The following is a 25,936-nucleotide window of genomic DNA, read 5'->3' as shown; positions in this document are numbered from 1 at the left end:
AGAGAGAGAGGGAGTCACAGACCGAAACAGGCTCCAGGCTCTGAGCTGGCAGTCAGCACAGAGCCCGACGCGGGGCTCGAACCCACGAACCGCGAGATCATGACCTGAGCGAAAGTCGGACGCTTAACCGACTAAGCCACCCAGGCGCCCCTATATTAGCTGTTTTTAAGCCTGAACTTGCCAGTAGACTCTAGTGGGAGCAGAATGTATCCCTGTCTCTGCACTCAAACAGTGGGGAGAACAGGCCCGTTTTGTGAGGGTTACAGATGAAACAGGTGAAGCACCAGCATGTGCCCATCATCTGGCAGCAGCTCGGTAACTGGCCGGCCGCCTAGCAGGGATACTTCCAGGGCGACAGCGCGGTGGCTGAAGCCAGGCTCTCGGCCCTGACCTCTCACCATTTTCCTGGGCCAGACTCTCCAGAAACTTCGCCTTCATCTGCTCCTCTTTTGACCGCTTCATCTCCTTAAAGTACTCATAAACCTCGGGGGGTAGCTTTTCCCCCGGAAAGCGGGGAGGCAGCAGCAGGGTGTTGTAGGAATCGTAGCCCTTCAGCATTCGCAAGATCTGCAAGAGGACAACAGGAACTGCTGTTGGTCATGCTAGAAGCTTCCTCCTGACAGTCCTCAGAGGGTCTGCTTACCCACCGGCTAAAACCCCTGCTCCTGCCTGTACAAGGGTTCTTTGGAGAGGTCTAGAAAGTAAGGGTGGGTCCTGAATCTGGGGATACGGGATCTTGAGTTTTACCCCACTTGACCCTGGGTGTTTCACATTTGGAAGAGAATTTTCCTCTTGTTTTACAAATATCATATACTATTTTTCTTTCTATTTTTCCATTGACAAAAGTACAGAACTCCGGTATCCACTTTGAGTGACTTGTTCTTGAAAAATACTGTAGCTAGAAAGATTATACAAGTAAGGACGGTGGTTGTGTCACAGATAGAGGATCCAGGGAGAAACATGTAAAATGGTACTAAGTATGTGTGTGCGTGAGTTTGTGTTGGGTGTGTGGGGGTAGGGAAGGAATGTGTATTAGGGTTATCAGATAAAATATGGGATGCCCAGTTTAACCTGAATTTTAGATAAACAATGAATAATTTTCTTAGTACAAAAATGTTCACATAATATAAGTCATATGATTTTTATCTGAAATTCAAAACTTAACTGCGTAACTTGTCTTTTTTTCTACTAAATCTGGTAACCCTAGTGTGTATGTGTATTTGTAAAACATAGTGTAATAAGGTTCTAGAAAGCAATCACTTTCTGTATGGCCCAAACTATGTGAAAAATCTGTTTTGATCCTTTCTCCAGGATCACTAGTTTTAGTTGTGTGAAAACCACTGTTAAGAAGCTCAATCTCATATTTATATGGATGAACAGAGGGCTAAGAATATTTACAACAATTGAAATTAATAATCCAGTATGTTAATTATACTTCAATATAAAAAATGGTAAAAAAAAGAAAAAGAAAAAAGAATAGTTAAAAAATTAATGAAGAAGAAAAAGAGAGGATTTCCCTACTAGATATTAAGACTGTTGAAACTGGAGTAATAGACAGCGTGGGATTGATGTTGGGATAGACAAACTGATCAATGATATAATATAGAAAAGAGAGCTTAGAATAGACCCCCTCATATATGGAGCTTTGATTCACGACAGAGGTGGCATGGCAGGCCAGTGGGCAAAAGGAAGGAATATTCTAAAGACTGGGTGATGGAGACACACAGGGCCTTGCAAACTTGGTTCAACTGGGGCAATTCTAAAGAGACAGCCCAGCACTAGAGCTTCCTGTGGGGTCTGCTGAGGTCTCTGTTGTAATCTCATCACAGCTCATCTCTTGGCCCTGCACTGCTTGCCTTATTCTTCACTGCTGTTGCTCCTGAGAGTGTTCCCTATGAAACCTGCATACACATCTCAGAGTTTTAGACTCTGCTTTGCGTTGAACCTGGCCCACAACAGAGGATGCAGTGCCAACACAAGCCATTGAGCATTTAATGAATACCTAATGAAAAGCCTCCTTTCCAGAGGGACAAATTCCCCTTCTGCAAAAAACTTCGAGATACAGAATCTAAATTGGGCAGAGCATAAATATTAGATATAAAGAAGACAGAAGATTTAAAGGCTGAGTTGGGGGAGGGTCCAGAGGAAGCAGAACCTCCTTAGCTAAGCCATTCCCAAATTTCCTGACTCACAGACAACATGAGATAACAAATTTTTATTGTTTTGAGTTGCTAAGCTTGAGGGAATTTGTTTTGTACCAACAGATAACTAATTAATAAGCAAAAAAGCATGACTTCATGAACAGCAAAACCTTAGGAGAAAACAATGGAGCTATGCATTTAATATATTCAAGTGCATAAAATGTGAGCCAAGGATATTGTATCCAGCCAAATTTATCTTCAAGTGTAAAAGCCACAGATAAATATTGATGAACATATGTGTACTCAGGGAATACTGTTCCCATGATCCTATCTGAGGAATCCACTAGAGAATGAGTTTCAGACAATAGAGTGGTTACTGGAGAAGCTTCATCACAAGGACTGGTGTTGAACATTGAATATATTAAATACAGAACTAAAACTAAGTGATAGAAATCAGGTTCTGCATATGAATATTATAAGCTCTGACACAAGAGGTATAACACAAAAAGCAAAAACATGGAGGGAGTGTACGTGAGATTATTACCCAGCAGGTATTAATTTAAAAGAATATCATTTTAGGGGTGCCTGGGTGGTTCAGTAGGTTAAGCGTCCAACTTTGACTCAAGTCATGGTCTTGTGGTTCATGAGTTCAAGCCCCTCATTGGGCTGTGTGCTGATGGCTCAGAGCCTGGAGCCTGTTTCGGATTCTGTGTGTGTCTCTCTCTCTGACCCTCCCTGGCTCTCACTGTCTCTCTCTCAAAAATAAACAAACATTACAAAATAAATTTTAAAAGAATGTCATCTTAAATTAGAGGGTGGTAAGGAGAGAGAAAAAGAAATTAGTGGCTCATTTCATAATTGCTCACAGTAGGGAACTAAGAGGAAGTTTCTAGAAAGTAGAGTACTAAGCATATTAGATAAAGGTGTAGTTCATACAGCTCAGCCTCAAGGTAGCAGAGCAGGGTAGAGACAGTAAAAATGGACCTGGATAGATGAAGTGGAACGGAACAGAGATCCTATAAGTAGACCCATATAGTCAGTTGACCTTTGCCAAAGGAGCAAATGCAATACAATGAGCAAAGATAGTTTTTCCACCTAAATGCTGGACCCAGACATCCACACACAAAAACCTAAATCTAGATGGACCCCACATCTTTCACAAAGCTTAAAATGAATCATAGGCCGAAACAAAATCCATACAATTATAAAACTCCTAGAGGGTGCTATAACAGTGACCTAGGGTGTGGTGATGACATTTTAGATACAACACCAAAGGCATGGTTCATGAAAATAATAATTGAGAAGGTGGACTTTCTTAAAATTAAAAACCTCTTCTCTGCAAAAGACAATGTCAAGTGAGTGAAAAGATAAGTTACAGACTGGGAGAAAATATTTGCGAAAGATGCATGTGATAAATTTCTGTTATTAAAAATATTTCAAGAACTCTTAAAACATAACAATGAGAAAACAAACCATCCAATTAAAAAATGAGCCAAAAACCTTAACAGACACCTCACTGAAGAAGATATACAGATGGCAAATCAGCATATGAATAGATGCTCCACATCATATGTCATCAGGGAAATACAAATTGAAATGAGATACCACTATAGACTTACTAGAATGACCAAAATCCAAACACTGACAACAACCAATGTTGATGAGAATGAGGAACAACAGGAACTTTCACTCTCTGCTGGTGGGAATGCAAAATGGTATGACCACTCCGGATGTTAATCTGGCAGTTTCTTATAAAACTAAATGTACTTTTACCATATGATCTGGCAACTGTGCTACTTGGTACTTATCCAAAGGAGATAAAAATTTATGTCCACACAAAATCTGCATGTGGATGTTTATGGACGCTTCATTTATAACTGCCCAAATCTGGAAACAACCGAGATGTCCTTTAGTAGGTGAATGGATAAATAGTCTGCTATGTCCAGACAATGGAATATAATTTAGTGCTAAAAAGAAATGATCTTGGGGCGCCTGGGTGGCTTAGTCGGTTGAGCGTCCGACTTTCGCTTAGGTCATGATCTCGCGGTTCGTGGGTTCGAGCCCCGCGTCGGGCTCTGTGCTGACTGCCAGCTCAGAGCCTGGAGCCTGTTTCAGTCTGTGACTCCCTCTCTCTCTGACCCTCCCCTGCTCACGCTGTCTCTCTCTCTCCTACAAATAAATAAAAAACCATTAAAAAAATAAAAATAAAAATAAAAATAAAAAGAAATGATCTATCAAGCCATGGAGGAAATGTAAGTGCATATTACTAAATGAAAGCAAACCATCTGAAAAGGTCTACTGTATGATTGCAATTATATGATATTCTGGAAAAGGCCAAACTATGGAGATTGTAAAATGATCAGTGGCTGCCAGGGGTTGGGGGGTAGGAAGGGATGAATAGGCAGAGCACAGAGGATTTTTAGGGGAGTGAAAATACTCTGTATGATACTATAATGTTGGATACATGTCATTATACATTTGTCCAAACGCAAAGAATGTACAACACCAAGAGTGATCCCTAATGTAAACTGTGGATTTTGGGTGATTATGAAGTATCAATTATGTAGATTCATCAATTGTAACAAATGTACCACTGTAGTGGGGGATGTTGATAATGGAGGAAGGTATGTATGTGTGTGGAGCAAGGGGTATATGGGAACTATCTGTACCTTCCCCTCAATTTTGGTGTGAACCTAAAACTGCTCTAAAAAAAAGTTTAAAACAAGTACATGGGGGAACAATTGGAAAATATATAGCCCTGAACAAAGAGAAAAAAGTGGCAGATTTAAGCCCTAATATAATTTTATTAAATGTAAATGGTCTAAATATACTAATTAGGGACAGAGACTGTCAGAGTCTATTTTTCTAAAAAGACTCAATTACTCAGTTAAGTTCCTCCTAATCCTCCTATACGTGCAAACATATGATATTTGTCCTTCTCTGCCTGACTTATTTCATTCAGCATAACACCTATAGGCCCATCCATGTTGCTACACATGGCCAGATTTCATTGTTTCTCATTGCCATGTAGTATTCCATGGTAGAGATAAACCACATCTTCTTGATCCATTCATCCATTGATGGACACTTAGGCTCTTTCCATGTTTTGGCTATTGTTGAGAGTGCTGCTATGAACATTGGGGTACATGTGCTCCTTAACTGAGGAACAAGGGGGAGAAGAAGGGGGGAAAGGGTGGGGGAAAGGGAGAGAGGCAAACCATGAGAGACTCTTGAATGCTGACAAAAACTGAGAACTGATGGATGTGGGGGGAGGGGGGATGGGCATGGAGGAGGGCACTCGTGGGGATGAGCACTGGGTGTTATGTGCAAAATAATTTGACAATAAACTATTTGTAAAAAAATAAAAAATAAATAAAAAAAATAAAAAGACTCAATTACATGCTGTCTGCCAAAAACTCACTTCAAATATGATGGCAACATACATTTTTTACTGTTTAAATTTTAACCATGAGCACATATTGGTTTTTCAATCAGTTGTTTAAAATGTGTAATGAGATCACAAAGAAGTAATGAATTCTGCTCAGGGCAAGGGTCAGGGAAGGCTACAAAGTGATCTTTAAATTGACAAGGAGGAAGTTGTCCTTGCAGACAGAAGAGCATAGGTACATGATAGGACCTAGCAGGGTTAGGAAAATGAAATTTGGTTTTGGCCTCTGCTCACCTTCTCTTCAAGGAGATACTGCTGGTCAAATTCTAAGGAGTAAAACTCAATGGGAAAGTTGCAGGGATTCTTCACCACCACCTCAGCCTCGTCTCCAGGTGCATAAGGCAACAGGGGCCCCAGCTCCAGAACTGAGGGAGTGAATTCCAAGCGTGGCTCTAGACCTTGCCCCTGTGCCAGCAGCGTAAGCTTCTGAGGACTCTGGGCAATCTGGAAAACCAGGGTTTGGCTGTAGAGTTTCTGGAAAATGTAAAAACCAAAACAAGCATCTTAACGTTTTGTGTTATATGCTCGGTAACCTGAAAACCACTGTGGGGACAAAAATTGATCCTACTTAGATTAAGAGAGAAAACTTTTCATGTAAAATTATATAAGAGCAATTTATATTACTATATTAATGCTAGGTTTCTTGCATGCTAGGCACTCTACAAAGTGCATCATCACTTGTAAAAGGCCCTCTGAATGCCACACTCATATCCTTCAGACCTTCCATTGTGCTCAGATGTGTTACTATCTGCATCTCTGGGCTCTATTTCATGGGTGGAGCAGAATTGCAGGGGATTAATCCTTTCCAGGAGGAATTCTCAACCAATGACTCAGAAGCTACCACATAAATACCACAGGTCCCTTGCTCTTGGGAAGGGATAATTCTGAAATGTGCATTTTGTCTACTTCCTCAGAGTTCCCAGTAGGTTTATGTTCCAGCCTCCAAGGCAGCTGGTTCATTCACATGCCTTATTAGCTGCCTTTCTTTCCCTGACCACCTTCTACTTCTCCATCAGGGTTCCCTACACTTCCCAAATAATCTGTTTGCACTTGAATCCTTGTTCAAGTCTGTTTCATAGAGAATCTGAATTAATGTATGGAAATTATTTGAAAACACACTTAGGCAGTGGGTCAGGGATGATCAGCTGAGGCATTCAGTTTATCAGATATAATTACAATCTGAGTACCAGTTAATAGTGATATCAGTTATCCTAATCTGGTTTTCACTGGGACTTATTAAAAATGTGGATTCACAGGCCCCAACCCTAGAGATCCCAACTTGATAGGGGCAGAGTAAGGCTGGAATTCTGCATTTTTAACCAGATGTTCAGGCCATTCTGATACAGTTGTGGTCATGGCTTGGGTTTGAAGGCCATGATTGGCTTCATGATTTGAAGCGATCTTAACTATCTTAGCTCAGGGGGAAAATCAGATGAATGGAATGTGTATGGACATACATACACACCCAGAAAATATCTATTGATAGAGACAGTAAGAGAATAAATTATTGGCTAAAAGGATTTTCTATATAGTTACAGGCTTAGCACCTTCTGACCCAAACTTCTATATTTTAATTGCTTCTTATGGAAATACTTCAAAAACATTTCATTCATTTCCTTGTTTTCTAACACAGTATTCTGCACATATCTTATAATATCAGTCATTTCTCTTGTGCTACTGATGCTGAAGATAGATGGGGACTGTATGGGTTGCAAAGTTAACCAATTCCTTGTATACAGCCAATAATTTACCCTCCCAATTGGTAGAAACATTTTATTAACTTCGACCAATTCCAACTCAACATATATGGAATCATCTGAACAAACCTATTTTTTTAACTTACTTACTGATATGTCTCTCATTTAGTAAACTACCTAAAATCTTGACAACCCCGACAGTAAAGCTCCCAAGACTCTCTAAGAATGACAAACATATTAATTCTCTTTTCTTTTGAAAGGGTTGGGGTTGGGGAGATACTGATAATGCAAGAAACAGGGGCTTTTTAAAAAAGATTCAGATATGAAGTCATTCGCTTTTCTTCTTTCTCACTATAGACTCTTAAACATTTCTTCAAAGCATTTCCATTACCAGGAAAAGGGGAGTTAACTGTAGGTATTCTGTGAAACCCACTTTGAGTTTTTTCTTTTAAAAGAATAAAGTAGAGAAAGACATGTCCCTAATGCCTTATGCTTTCAGCACAAGTCTTTACAGTATAACCTCTTCAGGGCCCTCTCTGGCTCTAGGATTTTATTTTATGAAAAAATTATTTAATATTTATTTATTTTTGAGAGACAGAGCACAAGCAGGGGAGGGGTAGAGAGAGAGGTAGACACAGAATCCAAGCAGGCTCCAGGCTCTGAGCTGTCAGCACAGAGCTCAATGTGGGGCTCAAACTCATGAACCATGAGATCATGACCTGAGCTGAAGTCGGACACTTAACCGACTGAGCCACCCTGGCGCTCCAGACTTTACTTTTATTGTAAAGCTCTGTGCTAATGGCATTCACAAAAGAAGTGTTTGTGAAGCCCAGGGAGTACATCTACCAGTAAGGGCTTATTATTACCCTAACTATTAATGATAACAGTAAATAGTTATTGAGATACTACATAGAGAGAAGTATGCCATGTATTTTATTCACATAATAAATTCATGTAATCTTCAAAATGATCCTAGGAAGTAGCTATTGCAGGTTGATACTGTCTTAGCTGAAACCCTAGGGGCCAGATGATTTCAAATTTAGAGTTTCAAAAAGGTAAACACTGTGTATAGACCCCATGTTACATAATGTCCTCAGCAGGGCTGGAGGCTGGTCCCCTATAATCAAACACTAATATTTCTTTTTTTTTTTTATTAAATAGTTTATTGTCAAGTTGGTTTCCATATAACACCCAGTGCTCATCCCAACAAGTGCCCTCCTCCATTCCCATCAACCCCCTTCCCCTCTCTCCCTGGCCCCCATCAGCCCTCAGTTTGTTCTTAGCATTCAAGAGTCTCTCATGGTTTGCCTCCCTCTCTCTCTCCCCAACTATTTTTCCCCTTCTTTTCCCCCATGGTCCTCTGTTAAGTTCCTCCTAATCCACCTATACGTGCAAACATATGGTATCTGTCCTTCTCAGCCTGACTTACTTTACTCAGCATTAACACCTTCAAGTTCCATCCATGTTGCTACACATGGCCAGATTTCATTCTTTCTCATTGCCATGTAGTATTCCATTGTATAGATAAACCACTTCTTCTTGATCCATTTGTCCATTGATGGACACTTAGGCTCTTTCCATATTTTGGCCACCGTTGAAAGTGCTGCTATGAACACTGGGGTACATGTGCCCCTAAGCATCAGCACTCCTGGATCCCTTGGGTAAATTCCTAGCAGTGCAATTGCTGGGTCATTGGGGAGTTCTATTGTTAATTTTTTGAGGAAACTCCATACTGTTTTCCAGAGGGGTTGCACCAGTTTACATTCCCACCAACAGTGTAGGAAAACACTAATATTTCTGCAGTTATAATGTTTGACTCTGCAAACTAAGTGAAATAAATAAAGGTTATGTAGTCTCCTGTCAGTTAGGATGAGGTTTTTCTACCAAATGAGCTTGAGTCTGAAACATACAAAATTTTCTCCCCCAGTTTCTGGAGCTTATTGGATTTTAAAATTGCAATAAGAGATTTTTGACATGTGATATTATTATTTTTCATTTTATCTGTGAGCAAATTGAGGTTTAGTGAGGGTAAGGAATTTACTCAAAGTCATGAAGTCTCTCAGTACAGAAGCAGAAGGCCACTAACTCAGGTCTGCTGATAAAAGTCAATACACTAGACAGATCTGATTCTGGAGCTGGTGTTCTTAACTACCAGGCCACACAGCTCCTACATGAAACAAGCACTTGATGTCCTTATTACAATAGTGAGGGAAAGGTCACTCAAAAATTCCCTAGAGTCCTGCCTAATCAAGAGTGGCCTTTGAGTAAAGTTCAAAGAGACCCAGAGACTCTGAATGAAACCATATTTCTTTAAGGCTTACCTCTTCTTTAGGCATGAATTTCACTTGCACGTTGGACCTCTCACCAGGATCCAAGACCCCAGAAGTGGGTTGGATCTCAAAGATTCGTGTCTTTGGCTTTAATTCAGCACGTAGTTTCTGTCTCAAGTACTTTGGCATGTGTTTCTCCAGCTGGTTAGTAGAGAATTAGACAATTAGATCATCTTTTATGGAAAGCAAATTTATTCCACCCTCCACTCACCCAGCCTACATTTACTGAGTCCCTTCCAGGTATCAGGGAATGTATAGGTACCAGGGCTACAGAGATGAGTAAGATATCCACCAGATAGCATGGTGTGGTAAGTCCTTGAATGCTGGCTAAGGGCCTAGATTGTATTTAGGAAGCCATGATTGTCAGTGCAAGTCTTGGGCAGAAGAGTGAAATAATGAAAGTGAAGGCCCAGAATTCAAAATCTTGCTGAAATGGAGATGGGAAAAAGGGGACCAATGGGTCACAACCCATTTACCTTGTTAACTGGCTTAAGGCTCAGGACAAACCATTCACAAGGGACTTGGAGATTATTGGAAAACTGAATAGTTTCCACGAGGCACTGTCCACATTGTATTGTGGGAAACTCCACTTTTTCACAAGACAGTGTCAGAGCAGGAATGGTCACCTTGGCTTGGAGACAGATGTGAACTGTTGGCCCTCCAACCACCTAGAATGGGCATAAAATTGCTGTTACCTTGTGGCATGTGGTTGGGGAGAAGAATCGTGGCTCTGCAATAGTAACTGATTCATCCTAGGGGTAACTGGCAAGCTGAGCTGGTAGCGGGGGAAGATCAGTGGGGTGCAGCAGTGCATCTTACCTTGATGGGTAGAATGACCTCTTTGTTTCCAATGGAGAGATTGGCCCCTTGTGGGTCAAATTTCACTTCGAATGTTTCTGTTTCACAGTAAGGCAGATTTTTTACACGATCTAACTCAGTACTGAAACCTGGACCAAGATAAACAAAATTTCTTTGTGGGAAAAAGTAATGGCAAATAAGAGCTGCAGTAGATAGGGCCCTTCTGGGACAGGATGACCATTCAAAGTATCAATTAATGGCCCAAGAATTCTTTTAGCTGATCCCGGAAGAAGCATGAACACTACTCCAGAAGATCAGTACAGATGGGCACCTTGTTAGAAATGACAAACCACAGAGGAAATAGTCTCCCCAGCCTGGTTACCTGTGTCATGAAGGGCGCGCTTTTCTGCGTGGAAGGACACTGGGAAGTGACTGGTATTGGTGATCTTGATGATGTGTGTTCGGATGTCCCCAAGGATGATGTAGCCAAAGTCCAGGATATACTCTGGCAGCTGGACTCTGAAACAGTTAACAAGTCACTTTTCCAAAAGAGTGATTGTGCTGGTCTCTTCTATCTCCTGTGCACAGTTTTGACCTCAGAACTGGAGGGGAGGTAGAACAACCACCCTCCAGACAGGAGGTTAGAAAAATGATTACTCCCTCCCCCCCAAAGTCCACACTACTCTTTCAACCATTATCTCAAAACACATTCAGTGTAGGCCCACACGAGCCTGCAGCCAGGCCTATCCATTAGACAAAGCCAGAGGTTTCTGACTTTCAGAGGCAGAGACTTGCCTGGTTGGCTGGATGCTAGAAGGTAAGTAGATTTCATTTCTAGACAATCAACCATTAACTGATTCAGGCAGCATTCTGGTGGGCAGCAGCACTGTTTGCTCTGCTATCCTCTGAAACAAGCCTACCATGGAAGAATACTCACTTGGCTAGTCTGCGACGACTCTGATAGCTGAAGTCATCTGTGGAATCGGGGATAATTGTTTTCTGATGCTCTATAGAATAGCCTTGGACTATAAGTCGCTCTACTTCCATCTGGAGCTGAGGACTTAACTGGAGCAAGAGAAAAAAACAAGTGACCAAATTGTTCTAGAACATGCATTCTCAATGGGGTCAAATCACCTAAGAGGGAAATAAATTGCTTCATGGGGGAATGAAAAAATTTCAGCTATTACAATGATTTATGGCATTCCAAAAGGCCACAGTACATAAACAGATATACAGTACAGTTGTGATATTAAACTTTTCACAGGGGTGTTGGACGGGGTAAAGAAACTGGTACATCTATATCATGGAATACTACTCAACAATAAAAAGGAATGAACTATTAATTTGATGGATCTCAAGGGCATTATGCTCAATGAAAAAAAAAAGCCAGTATCAAAAGGTTACATACAATGTAATTCCATTTACAGAATATTCTTGAAATAACAAAAGTATAGAGATGGAGAACTATAGTGTTTGCCAGGTGTAAGGGATAAGAGATTGGGGGTGTGTGGCTATGAAGGAGTAGCTTATTAGGCCAAATAAAGTGGAAAAACAATAGGCTTTGTTCTCCTTGGTGAAAATAAGGGTGGGGGCTTCTCCCCACTCCCTTTTCTTGGAACACTTACTTTACAAAATTTGTAAGTTCTTTCTCTATCTTTTGGAAATGCATATAAATCTAGTCAGCTTTATAATCCAGGAGTGTCTTCCTCAAGGTCCTGGGAAGCTTCTCTTTGAGATATAATCTCCCAGTTTCTGTGAGAGATTAGGAGCCTGACTTCAGAGGGCCCGGCCATACAAATATGAGAGGTTCCCTCTGGATAAAGCCAATTGTCCAATACAGATGGTCACCTCAATTACCATGTGCATTTAGGATGAACTATGCGGTGACGGATGGTGCTGTCAAGTGCTCTTTCTTGAGGACTAGTTATAGTGAGTTATAGTTCTTACTTAAGGACTAGTTACTCTTCACCTCAAGAATATGGATGTTAACAGGTTTTATCTGGCTGAATACCAGGCTGAGATTTCTTTCTCTCTTTGCAGTCTCTTAGCAAACTGCCTGTAACATGGATCACATTCTGGTTTAATGCTTAGTCAATAATAAAATTGTTTTCTTTCTCTTCTATCTTTGTGGAGAGATTTTCTGGGCTGGAAGGAGATTTTGTTTTTTATTCAGTTTTATTCAGCACAAGGGATCTTTGTGGTGATGAAACAGTTGTGTATCTTAATTGTGGTGGGAGTTACACAAACCTACATATGCAAAAAATTGCATAGAACCGCACACATGCGTGCGTGTGCATGTGCGAGTGCATATAAAATTGAAATCAGAATAAGGTCTGTGGTTGGTACCCATGACTGTTTCCTGGTTTTGATGTACTACAATTATGTAAGATGTTACCAGTGGAGAAAACAATTTTTTTTGCAACTTTCTGCGAATCTATCATTATTTCAAAATATAAAGTTTAAAAAAAAAGTAACATCAAACTCTTCAAAGAGATTATGTTTTTTATACATAATACAAATATCTCATGGGGTATTAGGGGAAAAAAAAAGTCTTGGGAGGTGGTAGTGAAAAAAGGTTGAGAAATACTTCCAGAAAACTCAAACCTTAAGTCTGAGGCCCAGCAGGAATGTATGGAGTGGCCTGTAATGAGACCAAGGGAAGTGGTGACACGGTGGGAGAGGAGTGTGCCTCACCTACAGGTGTCCCCAGTCATCTAGACTCGAGCAGAGCAGACCCTATGCTTGCTCCTGAGCCATAAGAGGTGGAGCCTTGCCAGTGCAGGGGACCAGCTGGCTCTGCCTCTACTTCATCACAGAAGCCCCACCCGAAGCCTGAGGTGGCTGTCAGAGACAGGGGTGCTATGGCTCTGATCAGGAGCCACCTGGGAATGTAGTGAGCAGGTTGGGGACACACTGCTGCCCCTCATGGACAGCTGGGGGCCCAGTGGGAGAGGACAGAGGCTAAGAACACGGTTTTAGGAGTTGGACAGGCCTGGATTCAAATCCTAGCTCTGCTGCCTGCCTTGGGACCAGTAGTTCACTTCCCCAAGTTCTATAAAACGGTAAAATTAAGACAATAATGGCACCATACTGCCCCCTCCACTGTGGGAGGGGTTAATGAAATAATAATGTAGGTCAGTAGCATGGCACAGGCCTGGACAGCAGTTCAATAAATGGTAGCTTGTGTTAGTAATTATGATCATTCCTGTAGTTAAGGTGCACTTTCCACTTACGCAAAACAAGTCATTGCTGGTGACTTTTGGGGCTCCCAGTCTTCCCAGTGTCTTAACCAGTCTAAGGGCTCTCTGGCTACATTTGTAATTCTTCTTCATGACCATAGTCTTATGAACATTTGCATTTTAGAAGATGAGCACAGGGAGGGGCACCTGGGGGACTCAGTTGGTTGAGGAGTGGACTTCAGTTCTCAATGGTCATGATCTTGTGGTTGGTGAAATGGAGGCTCGCTTCAGTGAGTGCAGAGGTGGTTTTGGGATCTTCTGTCCCCCTCTTCCCCTCCCTCACTGTGCTCTCTCAAAAACAAACAAACATTTAAAAAAATAAAAGATGAGCACAGGGAGAAGGCAGGCTTTATGGTCAGGAATGGACTATAAAGAGAAGAATTTCAGGGAACTGATGAGGGAAGAGATTTTGGGATTTTGCTTTCACTTTCCACTGGGGTGGGACAGCCTTTATTTACAAGCTGGGCCACTCTCTCCTTGGAGAGACCAACTCTTGGCTTGGCTCCCACCTTGGAGGCACCAGGCTAGACCTCTTCAGGTGCCCCCTCCCCTACTTAGCTCGAGCAGAGGGTTCTTTTCTGAATCTACCCTCTTCCCTGTTCACTCAGTACACTTCCCAGGGAATCTCACCATTTCTTGTGATCACAATGACCATCTGGTAACTCAAAGCACGTTCTCTGGCCTGTCTCTCTCCTCAGGTCCCTAGCCTGTGGGGCCAGCTCCCTGTGGGAGTCTCACTTGGATGATGCTTAGAAATCTCATGTATAATAACAAACCATCAGAACTCATGTCTCTTCTCCCTCTCCCCCCAAACTTGCTTCTCCTTGTGAGTTTCCCATCTCAGTCCTCCTCCTTACTTTGTCCTTCAAGCAAGACCCTTGGGGTGGGGGCACCTCAGCCTCATCCCCATATCCAACTAATCCCTAATCACTGACTATTCTACCTCCAGAGTATTTCTTGAATCTACTTGATTCTTTCCACCTCTTATGTTATTACCCTTGTTGACACTGCCACCATCTCTCATCTAAAGTTACTCCATCATCTTTTAAAAACTGAGCACATCTCAGCACATCTACTCTTATTTCACTGCCCCCCTCCCCTCAAAACCCCTGAGAGCTTCTCAGGGCTTCACAAAGCAGCCAGAGAGATTTTTTAAAGATGCAATTCTGATTACCCCAGGCTCCACTTGAAACACTTCAGTGACTTGCTTGCTCAGAAAGTTCAAAACCCTTAATTAGGTTCACTAGGGGGTTCTTACCTCTCCTCCTTCTTTGCTCTAGCTATAGCTTCTTCTCCTTTCTGTTCCTCGGAGAGACCATGTCCTTCTTGCCCCTGGGTCTTTGCACCTACCGTTCTCCCACATTCATTCTGCGCAGGGTGAAGTGAATCTTACCTCAGAAGATTCATCATCAGGCAATTCCTCAGTTATCTCTAAGTGATCAAGTGTTTCACAGTTGTTGTCTTTTCCTAGGTTTTTTCTGGCCTGATTCAAGAAGGTTTCATACTTTTCATTTCCTGTGGGATTGTAAGGAGAAAGCAATTAGGATAGTTAGACATATATGAATTATGCCTAAAACACAGACTTTCAGCTTAGGGTCGATAAAGTCAGAAGGGAAGTGAACTTTCTGGTGCTTTGCCTGCCATGTTTTCTCTGCTTCAGAGGGTGACATAATTTGTGAGTGAGTTCAGTTTGTAGCAGAGACCCCAATGAGCTTAATGTGATTATGCTTTAGGGAGCTACCAGCTGGCTTGCAAGAACTTGATGGGAGTAACATCCTAAGTCACACATATGGTGATCAACCAGATCCCGGCTCCCTTGATGCTTTCCTGACTCTAGTACTGAATGCTGCATGATCTGGGCATGCCTTCTGTGCTGTACACACCTACATGGCCAGTCATCCTTTAAGTGACTTTGCATGTTTGTTAAATCTCAGTAAGCTAAATGACTATATCTGCAACTCTACCTGTAACTAAACAAGCTCCAGTCCCCCAAATCAGAGAGGCAGGCAATCAGTGGAAAGATTTCAGACATCTACATTCACCAGTAAGCCAGTGCAAATTCGAATGCTAGAGGGATAAGGTAGGCAGAGAAAATAAAGTGCCTACTATGGAGCTATAGGAAGCACTATACTTGTGATGAATGGGAGCATGGGATACCCAACGAATAGTATTTGGAACTAATAGTATTCAGATCTCAATTTTTCAAAAGCCCTCTGCTGGCCAAACATGTCTACTGCCTTCATAAGGCCAGCCAGGCATTTGGTTTTCAACCAAGTGGCAAAGACTTTCCTTCCTGACAGTTACACATGGAGCTGGACTAACTTTTGGTGGGCTGGAACCCTAGATGCTAGAGTGTAACATGGTGTTAGATTTACTAATATTTGTGTTGTACATTTAGGGAGCAGTTAGGGTATAATGGATGACCACCAATAGGTGAGCCAGTGACTTTGGGGATCAGGAGAGGAGGAAAGGCTCAGTGTGAGGGTTTAGTGCAAAGCTGTCTGTAGAACACAGATTTCAAGGAGCTCAAAGAAGTCACAAAGAAGAGTGAGAACTTTGTCTTCACTCTTCATCCTGTATCTCACATCAGGAAGAAGGAGCCAGAGAGTCCATGGTCAAGAGAGCTGCTCAGCTGAACTTTGGGATTTGCCAAGATGGGTCTTCTGGTACAGAGGGAATGGCTCCAGGGGCTAGATGTTACCAGAAAAATTTTGGCTAAGCATGTGCGCAGACAACTAATAAAAGTTTAACTTAGTCCTCAAACTATGTGATGCCAAAATAAGGAAGGGGTCAGAACCTTGGTTGCCTTTCTGTACAGTTTATATTTTATGAATTCTACTCCTTGGAGTAAAATCAGACTTCACCTCTCAGTGGTCATCTGTGAGTATGCCACAGTAGGGACAATTCAGGGAGAGATTGTAGCTGGAAAGAATGTGTCCTGGAGGAAAAGACCTTTTGAAGTGCAACTTTCTGATTCCTCTACATGTAATTCAATGATGGTAAAATTGGCCAGGGGTCTTAATTTGGGACTGCCATGGACCACATCCTGTAAATACAGGTCACCAAATCAATTTCAACTTGATTTTTTTTTTTTTTTTTTTTAGAATTGAGGAATAACACAGACGTGAACTAGTGAGGACTGCCAAGCAAATCATGTGAGTATCAGTCAGCCTTCAAATAAGCAAAGCTAAAATGTACCTTTTGTTCCCTAGTAGGGAAATACTATAGTAGGTAGTAATACCTTGAAGTTTCCTGGGGAGATCGAGGCAGATTCGGGGAAAGATTCCCTCTCCATGCAGAGTAATATATTCTGGGTCCAGGTGGGCAATTTGTATCCGGAAACTCCTATGAAAGACCTCAGGTACTCCAGGTAAGTAGTAAACCTTCAATACCTGCTCTTTATGTGAACTGATAAAACCCTACAGAGGAGAAAGATCAGAATGTTAATATTTACAATGGACTCCTGCTTCTGGAGATTTAATGACTAGACAGTCCCACAGGCCTCTCGTGCTAGTTATTCTCTATTCCCACCCTTTCCCCCAAGATTAATGGCTATGAAGCTATCAGAAAATGACAAGTAAGCAATATAAATATAGGTAGTATATGTGAACAGGTATTTAATAAAAGGAGAAATATGAATGGTAAATAAATGCAGTAAAATCTGCTCAATCTCATAAGCAATCAGGGAAATGAAACTAGGATCATAATGAAATTTTTGAAACCACATATTAACAAAATTTACTAAATTTTGGAGAGTATGTAAACGTCTGGTGGGGATGCCAATTGGGGGAAAACATTGTGAAAACATTTTAGCACTGTCTTATTATCAAATTGAATATCTGCATACCCCATGACCCAGAAATTTCATTCCTAAGAAAATTTCCTAAGAAAAATTCTTCCATTTATAGATCAGGAGACAGATACAAGAATATTTGTAGCAGGGCTGTTTCTATTAGCAAAATTTTTGGAGGAAAATTTCCAAATGCTTTGACAGGAAAGAGAAAAATTGCTTTCAATATAGTTATAGAAGGGATATTATTTAATTGTGAAAATAAATGAACTATAGCTACATGTGACAATGGGCACTATTCCTAGAAAGACAATACTGGATGAGAAAAGCAAAATGCACAAAATTACATTACTGATGCTATTTTCATAAAACTCAATAATAAAGTAAAATCCCATAAAACAAAATTTCCAAGTTTTGGGATCAAGTATAGTTGTTTTGTTTGTTATGCTATGCTATGCTCAGTGCTAGAAAAATGCCTCGTCATAGTAGGTGCTTAAAAATTTTAGTAAATTAATAAACTAAAAGTACTCTGTTTAAGGATACATACATGTATAATAAAAGTGTATTTAAAAAAGGATTGATAAAGATAAGTGGTGAGGAATCCCTTGGCTTTAAGGATTTACGAGGGAAGTATGAGGACAGAAGTAGAAATAAACTATTCTTATAGTCATGAAAAAAAATCCATGGGGTTATATTGTCTTGTTCACAGTGGAGCCCCTGGTGCCTGTACAGTGCCTGGCTGGAGTCAATAAATACTTGTTTAATAAATAAGTAAAGTGCTTGAATTTATTAATAATAATAATACATAATAATATAATAATTATATATTATTATTGACTTCTGAGAACTTATTTTTAGTTAAAAAAATAATACCCATAATCCCAGCAGTGAATGTTTAATGTAATCATGTGCCACGGGGTTGTGACTGCAGGTTTGAACTTGGGTCCCTCCTACCATTGTCGGCAGAAGGTTACTTACGGACTTGGGCACGATTAGGGGCACTCCGGGCAGAAGGTTGTCTGGTGAAGACAAGTGGTCTGTCAGAACCTTGAACTCAAAGCCAACTTTCCCAGTGTTCTTCAGTGTGATTTCATTCTCTGTGACATGGTCAAACAGCTTGAGAGAAGAAGAGTGACAGCTATCAGCCATCCTTTGGGATGCTACTATCATCCTGGCAAAGGTGGGTGGACAAATACATGTCACACACAGAGATTTCATCTCTCCTGATTCAGATGCTGGCCAATCCACATTTCGCTAGCATCAAAAAGTGCCCTCTGGAGCTGGAGGAGAATCAGACCCTGTATACCTGGCTCTGTGTTAGGTCCTCCAACACCTAGTTTAGGTTAGTAGGCCTGTGTGTGGGGCATTCTAACCCTCTGAACCTGAGTTTCTTCACTACAAATAACTCATTACAGAGTATCTTAAAAGTAAGCTTTCCTATACTAATATTTGCTTATTTACTTTTTGGAATAAGATTTGAGTCTAGAATTAGAATTTTCTACTTATATGGAGAGAAACAGTAGGCAAGACATGTTCTTTTTCCTGAGATTTTACTGACACAATTCAGCCACTGAGCAGCAGGCCCAATAACCATAAAATGAGGCCACTTCGGGGGTTCTTAGGATAAGCTAGGGCAAAGACTGGCTGTTTCAAAGAATACACTCTGAGATGATCCAGAACCAATTTCCCAGGAGACCCTGGAGATAAGGAATGAAAGGGAATTGCATTTGGTCAACTCAATGGACAAAGCCTTAATAGGTGTTGGGTGAATTTGCTTTTAGGCACAATTTTTAACCTATAAACACACATGTACACACACAATTCAATAATTATCCATACACTAGCTATATAGGAGATCTGAGAAAATCTAATTGGCAAAAGAAGATGTACAGATATAAAATTAACAATTATTCTGAATCAAAAATTAGAATGTACATTATATTATGGCAAAGAATACACTTAAACACCAAGATAATGCAAGATAAGAAAAAGATTAACTAAAGGATAGAGCTGAGCTGAATCTTACAGTATGTGTAGATTTTGGGTTGGCAGAGTGGAGGATGAGACAGATTATATAAGAGGAAATATTGAGGCAAGAAGGACTGGGATGCATTAGGGTCAGTGGGCAAACCAGTTTGGCCACAAATGGATGAATGGGCTATAACGGGAAACTAAGAGAAACCAAATTTAATGTGTAAGGAGCATCAGTTAATAGAGGGGCTTAGGATCCCCTCACCTAGGTGGAGGAGCTTGGCTCTGATCCAATGGATGATGGAGAAATGAACTCATGATTGGAGGCCTTCTCTGACCTATGCACAGTATACCAGACATTTTAATGACCACAAGCACCTGGTGGTACCCCATTCCTAGTTGATAGATGAGGGGTACTGAGGCTTGGAGGGGTTAGGTGATATGCTCAAGGTTACAAAGTCAGTAGGAAGCAAAACTGGGATACCATCCCATTCTTCTGACTGGGAAGAATACTCAATTTTTTTCTCAATACTATGTTGCTTCCTAAATGCTGCTAGGGTTAATCACTGAGGGTTGATAGGATGAAAATGCAATTTGGGGAAAATCTATGTGCCAATGCTGTTTAGATGGGGTAGTGGTAGAATCCATGAGTGTGGTGTGACCCCTTGCTTCCATGGAGTCCTTGGCATCACCTGGAAGCCTGAGAGAAATGCAGATTCTGAGGCTTTATGCTGGACCTACTGAGTCAGAATCTGTACTAGAACAAGATTCCCAGGTGATTTGTAAGCACATTATGGTTTGAGAAGAACTGCTCTAATATCTTAGTAATGGCTTGATGAACCCCTGGACAACCACAGTGGCCATGGGAAGGGAAAACTTACACAGAGGGATCCTGCTTGATGAATCAGTTAACCTGAATGCTTGTAGGATGTGGGGATGTGAAAGGGAGGGTGCAGTGGAAAATGCTTGGAGACTAAACTCAAGGTACTGAGAAGGTGGTGGTGCTATTGAAGAAACAGGAAAGGTTGATATGGGCTTCTGGATTGAGAAGGAAGATGCAAGTTTTACTATCTAACATGCTGAATTTCAGGAGACAGATAAGCAAGTGAAAAAGTCTGGCAAATAGTTGGCAGTAGGATGATTAGGGTTAGAGAGGTGGATCAGGGATCAGCGTTAGGGGTGGTGCTGAGATTGTGATGATCTGGGGCTCTAGGACACGTTAGAGCACAGGACCATATGTGTTTAAGGCAAAACCAGGAAATCTTCTTCCTGTTGTGGGCAATACCTGTAATCCATAGTTAATATCCTTGGTGTCAAAGAAGTAGTTGACCAGGGATGCCTCTCCCCGCAGCATTATCTCATAGGTAGGCCCTCCTTCCACTTCACACAGGGCTTTAGCCTGTGCAATGATGTCACAGTGTCCGTAGAAGGTGAATGATATCTGGTGGTTACTATGCGGCTGCAGCACTCCGTACAGGGGCAGAATATCAAACACCTGCAGAGAAAATCATTCTGTAGGAGAGCCTCAATCGAGATGAAGGGGCTGCAGAGGGTAGCTTAAACTGAATAAATTTAAATTTATTTAAACTTAAAACTGAATAAATTCAGTCAATTTATAGATTAATTCCTGACTTTAACTTGTTTGACTCATAAAAGGCGCTTATCCCAGCACCCTGGACATATATGATGGTAATGAGGGGAAGAGTGGCCCAGCAGGATTTAGATTTCTAACCTGGGGCAGGTGCTCAGTGAGAAGAGTGGGTATTATCTGACTTTAGGGCCAATGAGGTGTTACTTACTTCTTCTACCCCGATGGGAAGCATTTCTTCCCGTTCAAAGCTCCATGGGGGTTCCTGAAACTCCACCTGGTTCTGGTTTGGGTCTATTCTTTCTGTTTCAGCAGAATTAAGTTTTAATTCCTAGAAATCAGAGGCAGGAGGAAAAACTAGCAAGCATTCACAATGAGTTATCAATGTGCTCCTCCCCACCAGGGACAGAAAATGGATGTAAGTTGTCTATACTTTTAAAATAGTACATTTCTTTTTCTTATGGCAATAACTGGACAAATATATATGTACAAGGATGTTTTTTGCAGCATTACTTATAGCAGCAAAACTTTGGAAGCAAACTAAATGCCTACCAATAGGGGAGCACTTTAAATGGAGTGTGTGTAGGGAGCACGTGGGTGGCTCAGTCCACTAAGTGCCAACTCTTGGTTTTGGCTTGGGTCATAGTCTCTGCTTTTGTGAGTTCGAGCCCTGCATTGGGCTCTACACTGGTGGTGCTGAGCCTGCTTGGGATTTCTCTCTCTCTCTCTCTCTCAAAATAAATAAACTTAAATAAATAAATAAATAAGTAAGTAAATAAATAAATAAATGGAGTGTGTGTCACTCCTCTGTCCATGGAGGATGGGGCAGCATATATATATTTAGGGATTGAGAATCATATGTGCAACATATTATTGAGTGAAAAAGCACTTCCATTTATGTAAAATGACATATGCCCATGTATCACACCTGAAGGTATAAGTGTGTATAAATTCACAGATTTGTGTATGCAAACAGAGTTACTGGGAGGTTGTTTGCTAAAATTTCAGTGGCTCTTTTTCATAAATTTTGAGGATTTTTGCTTTTTTTTCATAAATTTTGAGGATTTTTCTGTATTCTTTAAAAATATTTATTTATTTATTTATTAAAAAAAATTTTTTTTATTATTTCTAGGAGAGAGAGAGAGAGACAGCGTGAGCAGGGGAGGGTCAGAGAGAGGGAGTCACAGACTGAAACAGGCTCCAGGCTCTGAGCTGGCAGTCAGCACAGAGCCCGACGCGGGGCTTGAACCCACGAACCGCGAGATCATGACCTAAGCGAAAGTCGGACGCTTAACCGACTAAGCCACCCAGGCGACCCTAAAAATATTTTTTTTAATGTTTATTTTTGAGAGACAGAGATAGGGCATGAGTGGGGGAGGAGCAGAGAGAGAGGGAGACACAGAATTCGAAGCAGGCTCCATGCTCTGAGTTGTCAGCACAGAGCCTGATGCGGGGCTCAAACTCATGAACTGTGAGATCATGACCTGAGTCGAAGAGGGAGGCTTAACTGACTGAGCCACCCATGCGCCCCTCATTTTTCTCTATTCTTGACTCTTCTATGACCAGCTTCTTTGAAAACAGAAAAAGAAAATTAAGATTTAAAGGTATTTTATATACATACATATATTCTTAAAAAATTGGAAAATATAGAAAGCTTCAAAGAGAAATACAAATAAATTACTAAGTTATACTACACACACACACACACACACACACACACATCTGTGTGTCTGTACAATGTGTTTATATAAGAGTATGTATTTGTATTTTGATATTTCAATTGATATGAATGCTGCCTTTCCATAAATATTCTTCACAAGCATTATCTAAAATACTTTTAAAAAACAGAACATGTAGCTGACAGATACATGAAAAGATGCTCAACATCAACTATGCAGACCCAAACCACAATGAGCTATCCCCTCACACCTGTTAGAATGGCTAAAATAAAAAACACAAGCAACCACAAGTGTTGGTGAGGATGTGGAGAAAAAGGAACCCTCATGCACTGTCAGTGGGAGTGCAAAATGGCCTAAACACTGTGGAAAACAGTGTGGAGGTTCCTCAAAAAATTAACAATAGAATTATCATATAATCCAGTAATTCTACTACTCGGTATGTACCCAAAGAATATGAAAACATTAATTTCAAAGGATGTATGCACCCCCTATGTTTACTGCAGCATTATTTATAAAAGCCAAATTATGGAAACAGACCAAGTGTCCACTGATAGATGAATGAATAAAGAGGTGGTATATACATACAATAGAATATTCAGCCAAAGAAAAGCATGAAATCTTGCCATTTGCAACAACATGGATGGACTTAGAAAGTATAATGCTGAGATAAGTCAGTCAGAGGATGACAAATACCATATGATCTCACTCATACATGGAATTTAAGAAAAAAGCAAATGAACAAAGAAAAAGAAGAGACAAGCCAAAAACAGACTCTTAAGTATAGAGGACAAACAGCTGGTTACCAGAGGGGAAGTGGGTAGAGAGATGGGTGAAATAGGGGATAGTGATTAAGAGTACACTTATTGTGATGAGCCCTAAGTAAAATATACAGACTTGTTGAATCACTACATTGTAGACCCGAAACTAATATAACACCGTACATTAACTATACTAGATTAAAATAAAATACAATAATAAATATAGAACATTTGTTTTTTAATGAATATATCGGAGATTGCTTTAAATCAGTGTTACAGAACTTCCTTATTTTTTTAAGAAAAGATTTTATAGTATTGCTTTGTGCAGACACAAGTCAGCCTCCTATTGGTGGAGTCAAGTTGTTTCCAATTTTTCTTGCCTTTACCAACAAAGCTGAAGTGTGCAAGGAGAGTCTGTGTCTATGTACATGTAAAGGCAAATCTGGATGATAGTATCCTAGCAGAGGAAATGTGCATTAAATTCTGATATACTCCCCAAATTATATGCCACAGAGGCTATGCCAATTCATAGTCCTACCTACAAAGTATAAAATGCTTGCTTACCCCCTGCTCTGCCACCACTGAGACAAACCCTGTTTTAAAAGATTGTATATTGTCATGGATATACAGTAATTTATTTTCCCAAAATTTTCTGCTATTTCTAAAGTGCTGTGGCAAACATCTTTGTACATAAATTTTTAAATCTCCAGTGATTTCCTTAGGCCATCCTTCTAGGAGAAGAATTTAAGGATATGAATTTTTAAATTGTCTTGATCTCCCCTTTGTTTTACTATGGAATTATGGAGGAAAATCTTTCTCCTTTTGTATCCTCTATCTGGGGGCTGGGAAGAGCACCAAGGTTTAGAGGTAAATGGCTTTTTCATTATGGAGAAAAATCTATGTGGTGAGATGTATGGCTCTCACTGGGGTGTTGGCTCTGCGGGTGTTTGGTTGGGAAGTGATCTGGTAAAGTTCCATAGTCTCATCCCACCCAAACTCCAGCCTTGCACTTGTCACTGCCCCTGGCTCTGTTTTTGTTTTAAAGGAAGGACCCTTGGCTTGCTAACCCATCCCAGGGAGAGGAAACCGTACGTCGGAGATGATCACGATGGGTGTTTGTGCTTTTTTGTGTTGTCTTTCTTCAGGCCCGACATCTTCATCCACGAGGATAGTCCTGGGGAGTTGAACAAAATGTGGAGAGTCACTCATTTGGCAACCATCCCAACATAGCCTTCAGTTATATCATTGCTCCATTTCCTCTCTTCCTCTACTGTATCCCAAAGGATAAGTGGGATTCTCACTCAAAGCATGCTTTTTTCACGAGGTCAACTGGTCAGTGTTCTGTTACTCCCTGTCCCCAAACATGGAGTCTAGGGCATCAGGCCAGTCAATCTTCCACAGACTCTAACCATGCTTTCCTGGCCTACCAAGCCCATGTCCAATTACAAAAAGGTCTGGGAAGCTCTAGCAATGCTTCAGACAATTTTCTGTGTCCCCAATGCTCAATGTTAAGTTTTATTATTCATTAAAGCATTTTATTGTGAGGATATACTGTTTGGCCAATTGTCATATCCTTTTCTGCTTGCTACCCTTGACCTGACCCTGGCTGTTGACCCTGGACAGATGAAGAGGGTTATGTGATAGGAGGGGCTTAGTCCTCCAGGAATCAGGAGGCTATCACCTCTGAGAGTATAGATGCTTTTCAACTCTATTTCAGATGCACAGTCCAGGGCCCCACACACAAGTCATGCACTAAACTGTTGACTAGTGAGCTATTGGAGGAATAAATAAGGGATGGGCTTGATAATGTAAGTCAGTGTAGAGAAAAAAACTTATTTTAAAAAAATCCGTTCTGGTCTTGCATTTGCACTTACTTAACAAAACCATTTAGCTCCATTTCGGGAGACTCCGTTACTGGCACTGCTGGAGAGCTGGCAGAAGCTGAGGTCGCTGGGATGGATTCCACCTGGGACAGGGGGGCACTGTCGGGCTTCCTTGGCCATGGCTCAAACCTACAAAAGCAGGGTGGATGCAGTCACACATCAGCTTTTGCAAATTGGTGCTCAGTGGGCTCTCAGCTTCTAAGGCTAAGCTCCAAAGAAATCCTAACCAGGCAGTCTAGAAGGACCTGCCCTACACTACCCCTTAGACTTACCTTGTTAAAATCTTAGGTTTCACTTTCTCCTAAAAAGTTTCCTCACCATTGTCTCCCAGGCTGGGTCCGGTGACTCTCCTCTGAGGGCCTATAGGCCCTGGGCTTCCTCTTCACACTTACTTTTCTTGTCCCTGCTAGACCGTGAGCTCCCTGAGGACCTGTACCTAATATGGTATCTAATACAGTGCCTGGCCCAGAGTAGGCACTCAGGCATGGTTATAAATGCATGAATGAATGCCTGGGAATCCTGGGCCCAGGTAACTAACCAGAAAGCAGGGCCAGTACTAGGGCACCAGACAAATACTCCTCTGCTTTATATTACTGTGGATTAGATAAGCCTAT

General features: G+C 41.1%; 1 protein-coding gene across 1 annotated transcript in view; it reads right to left on the bottom strand.

The window, feature by feature from the left end:
* The window catches only part of HYDIN (HYDIN axonemal central pair apparatus protein), a 346,043-nt gene that overhangs the window by 111,620 nt on the left and 208,487 nt on the right, over positions 1–25,936 (bottom strand). The window contains exons 23-36 of the mRNA XM_039223564.1: positions 25,314–25,451; positions 24,532–24,613; positions 21,214–21,333; positions 20,700–20,909; positions 18,422–18,559; positions 16,895–17,072; positions 15,047–15,168; positions 11,352–11,479; positions 10,797–10,933; positions 10,436–10,563; positions 10,093–10,284; positions 9,608–9,757; positions 5,824–6,063; positions 399–567 (exon numbers count right to left, since the gene is read on the bottom strand). Of these exons, the coding sequence (XP_039079495.1) occupies positions 399–567; positions 5,824–6,063; positions 9,608–9,757; positions 10,093–10,284; positions 10,436–10,563; positions 10,797–10,933; positions 11,352–11,479; positions 15,047–15,168; positions 16,895–17,072; positions 18,422–18,559; positions 20,700–20,909; positions 21,214–21,333; positions 24,532–24,613; positions 25,314–25,451 (2,132 nt within the window). The remainder of the gene's footprint in view (positions 1–398; positions 568–5,823; positions 6,064–9,607; positions 9,758–10,092; positions 10,285–10,435; positions 10,564–10,796; positions 10,934–11,351; positions 11,480–15,046; positions 15,169–16,894; positions 17,073–18,421; positions 18,560–20,699; positions 20,910–21,213; positions 21,334–24,531; positions 24,614–25,313; positions 25,452–25,936) is intronic.

Source organism: Hyaena hyaena, unplaced genomic scaffold (genome assembly GCF_003009895.1).
Source record: "Hyaena hyaena isolate Hyena2069 unplaced genomic scaffold, ASM300989v1 scaffold_18, whole genome shotgun sequence".
Taxonomy (NCBI): domain Eukaryota; kingdom Metazoa; phylum Chordata; class Mammalia; order Carnivora; family Hyaenidae; genus Hyaena; species Hyaena hyaena.
The sequence above is the reverse complement of the archived record's forward strand: the minus strand, read 5'-3'. Positions and strand labels throughout refer to the sequence as shown.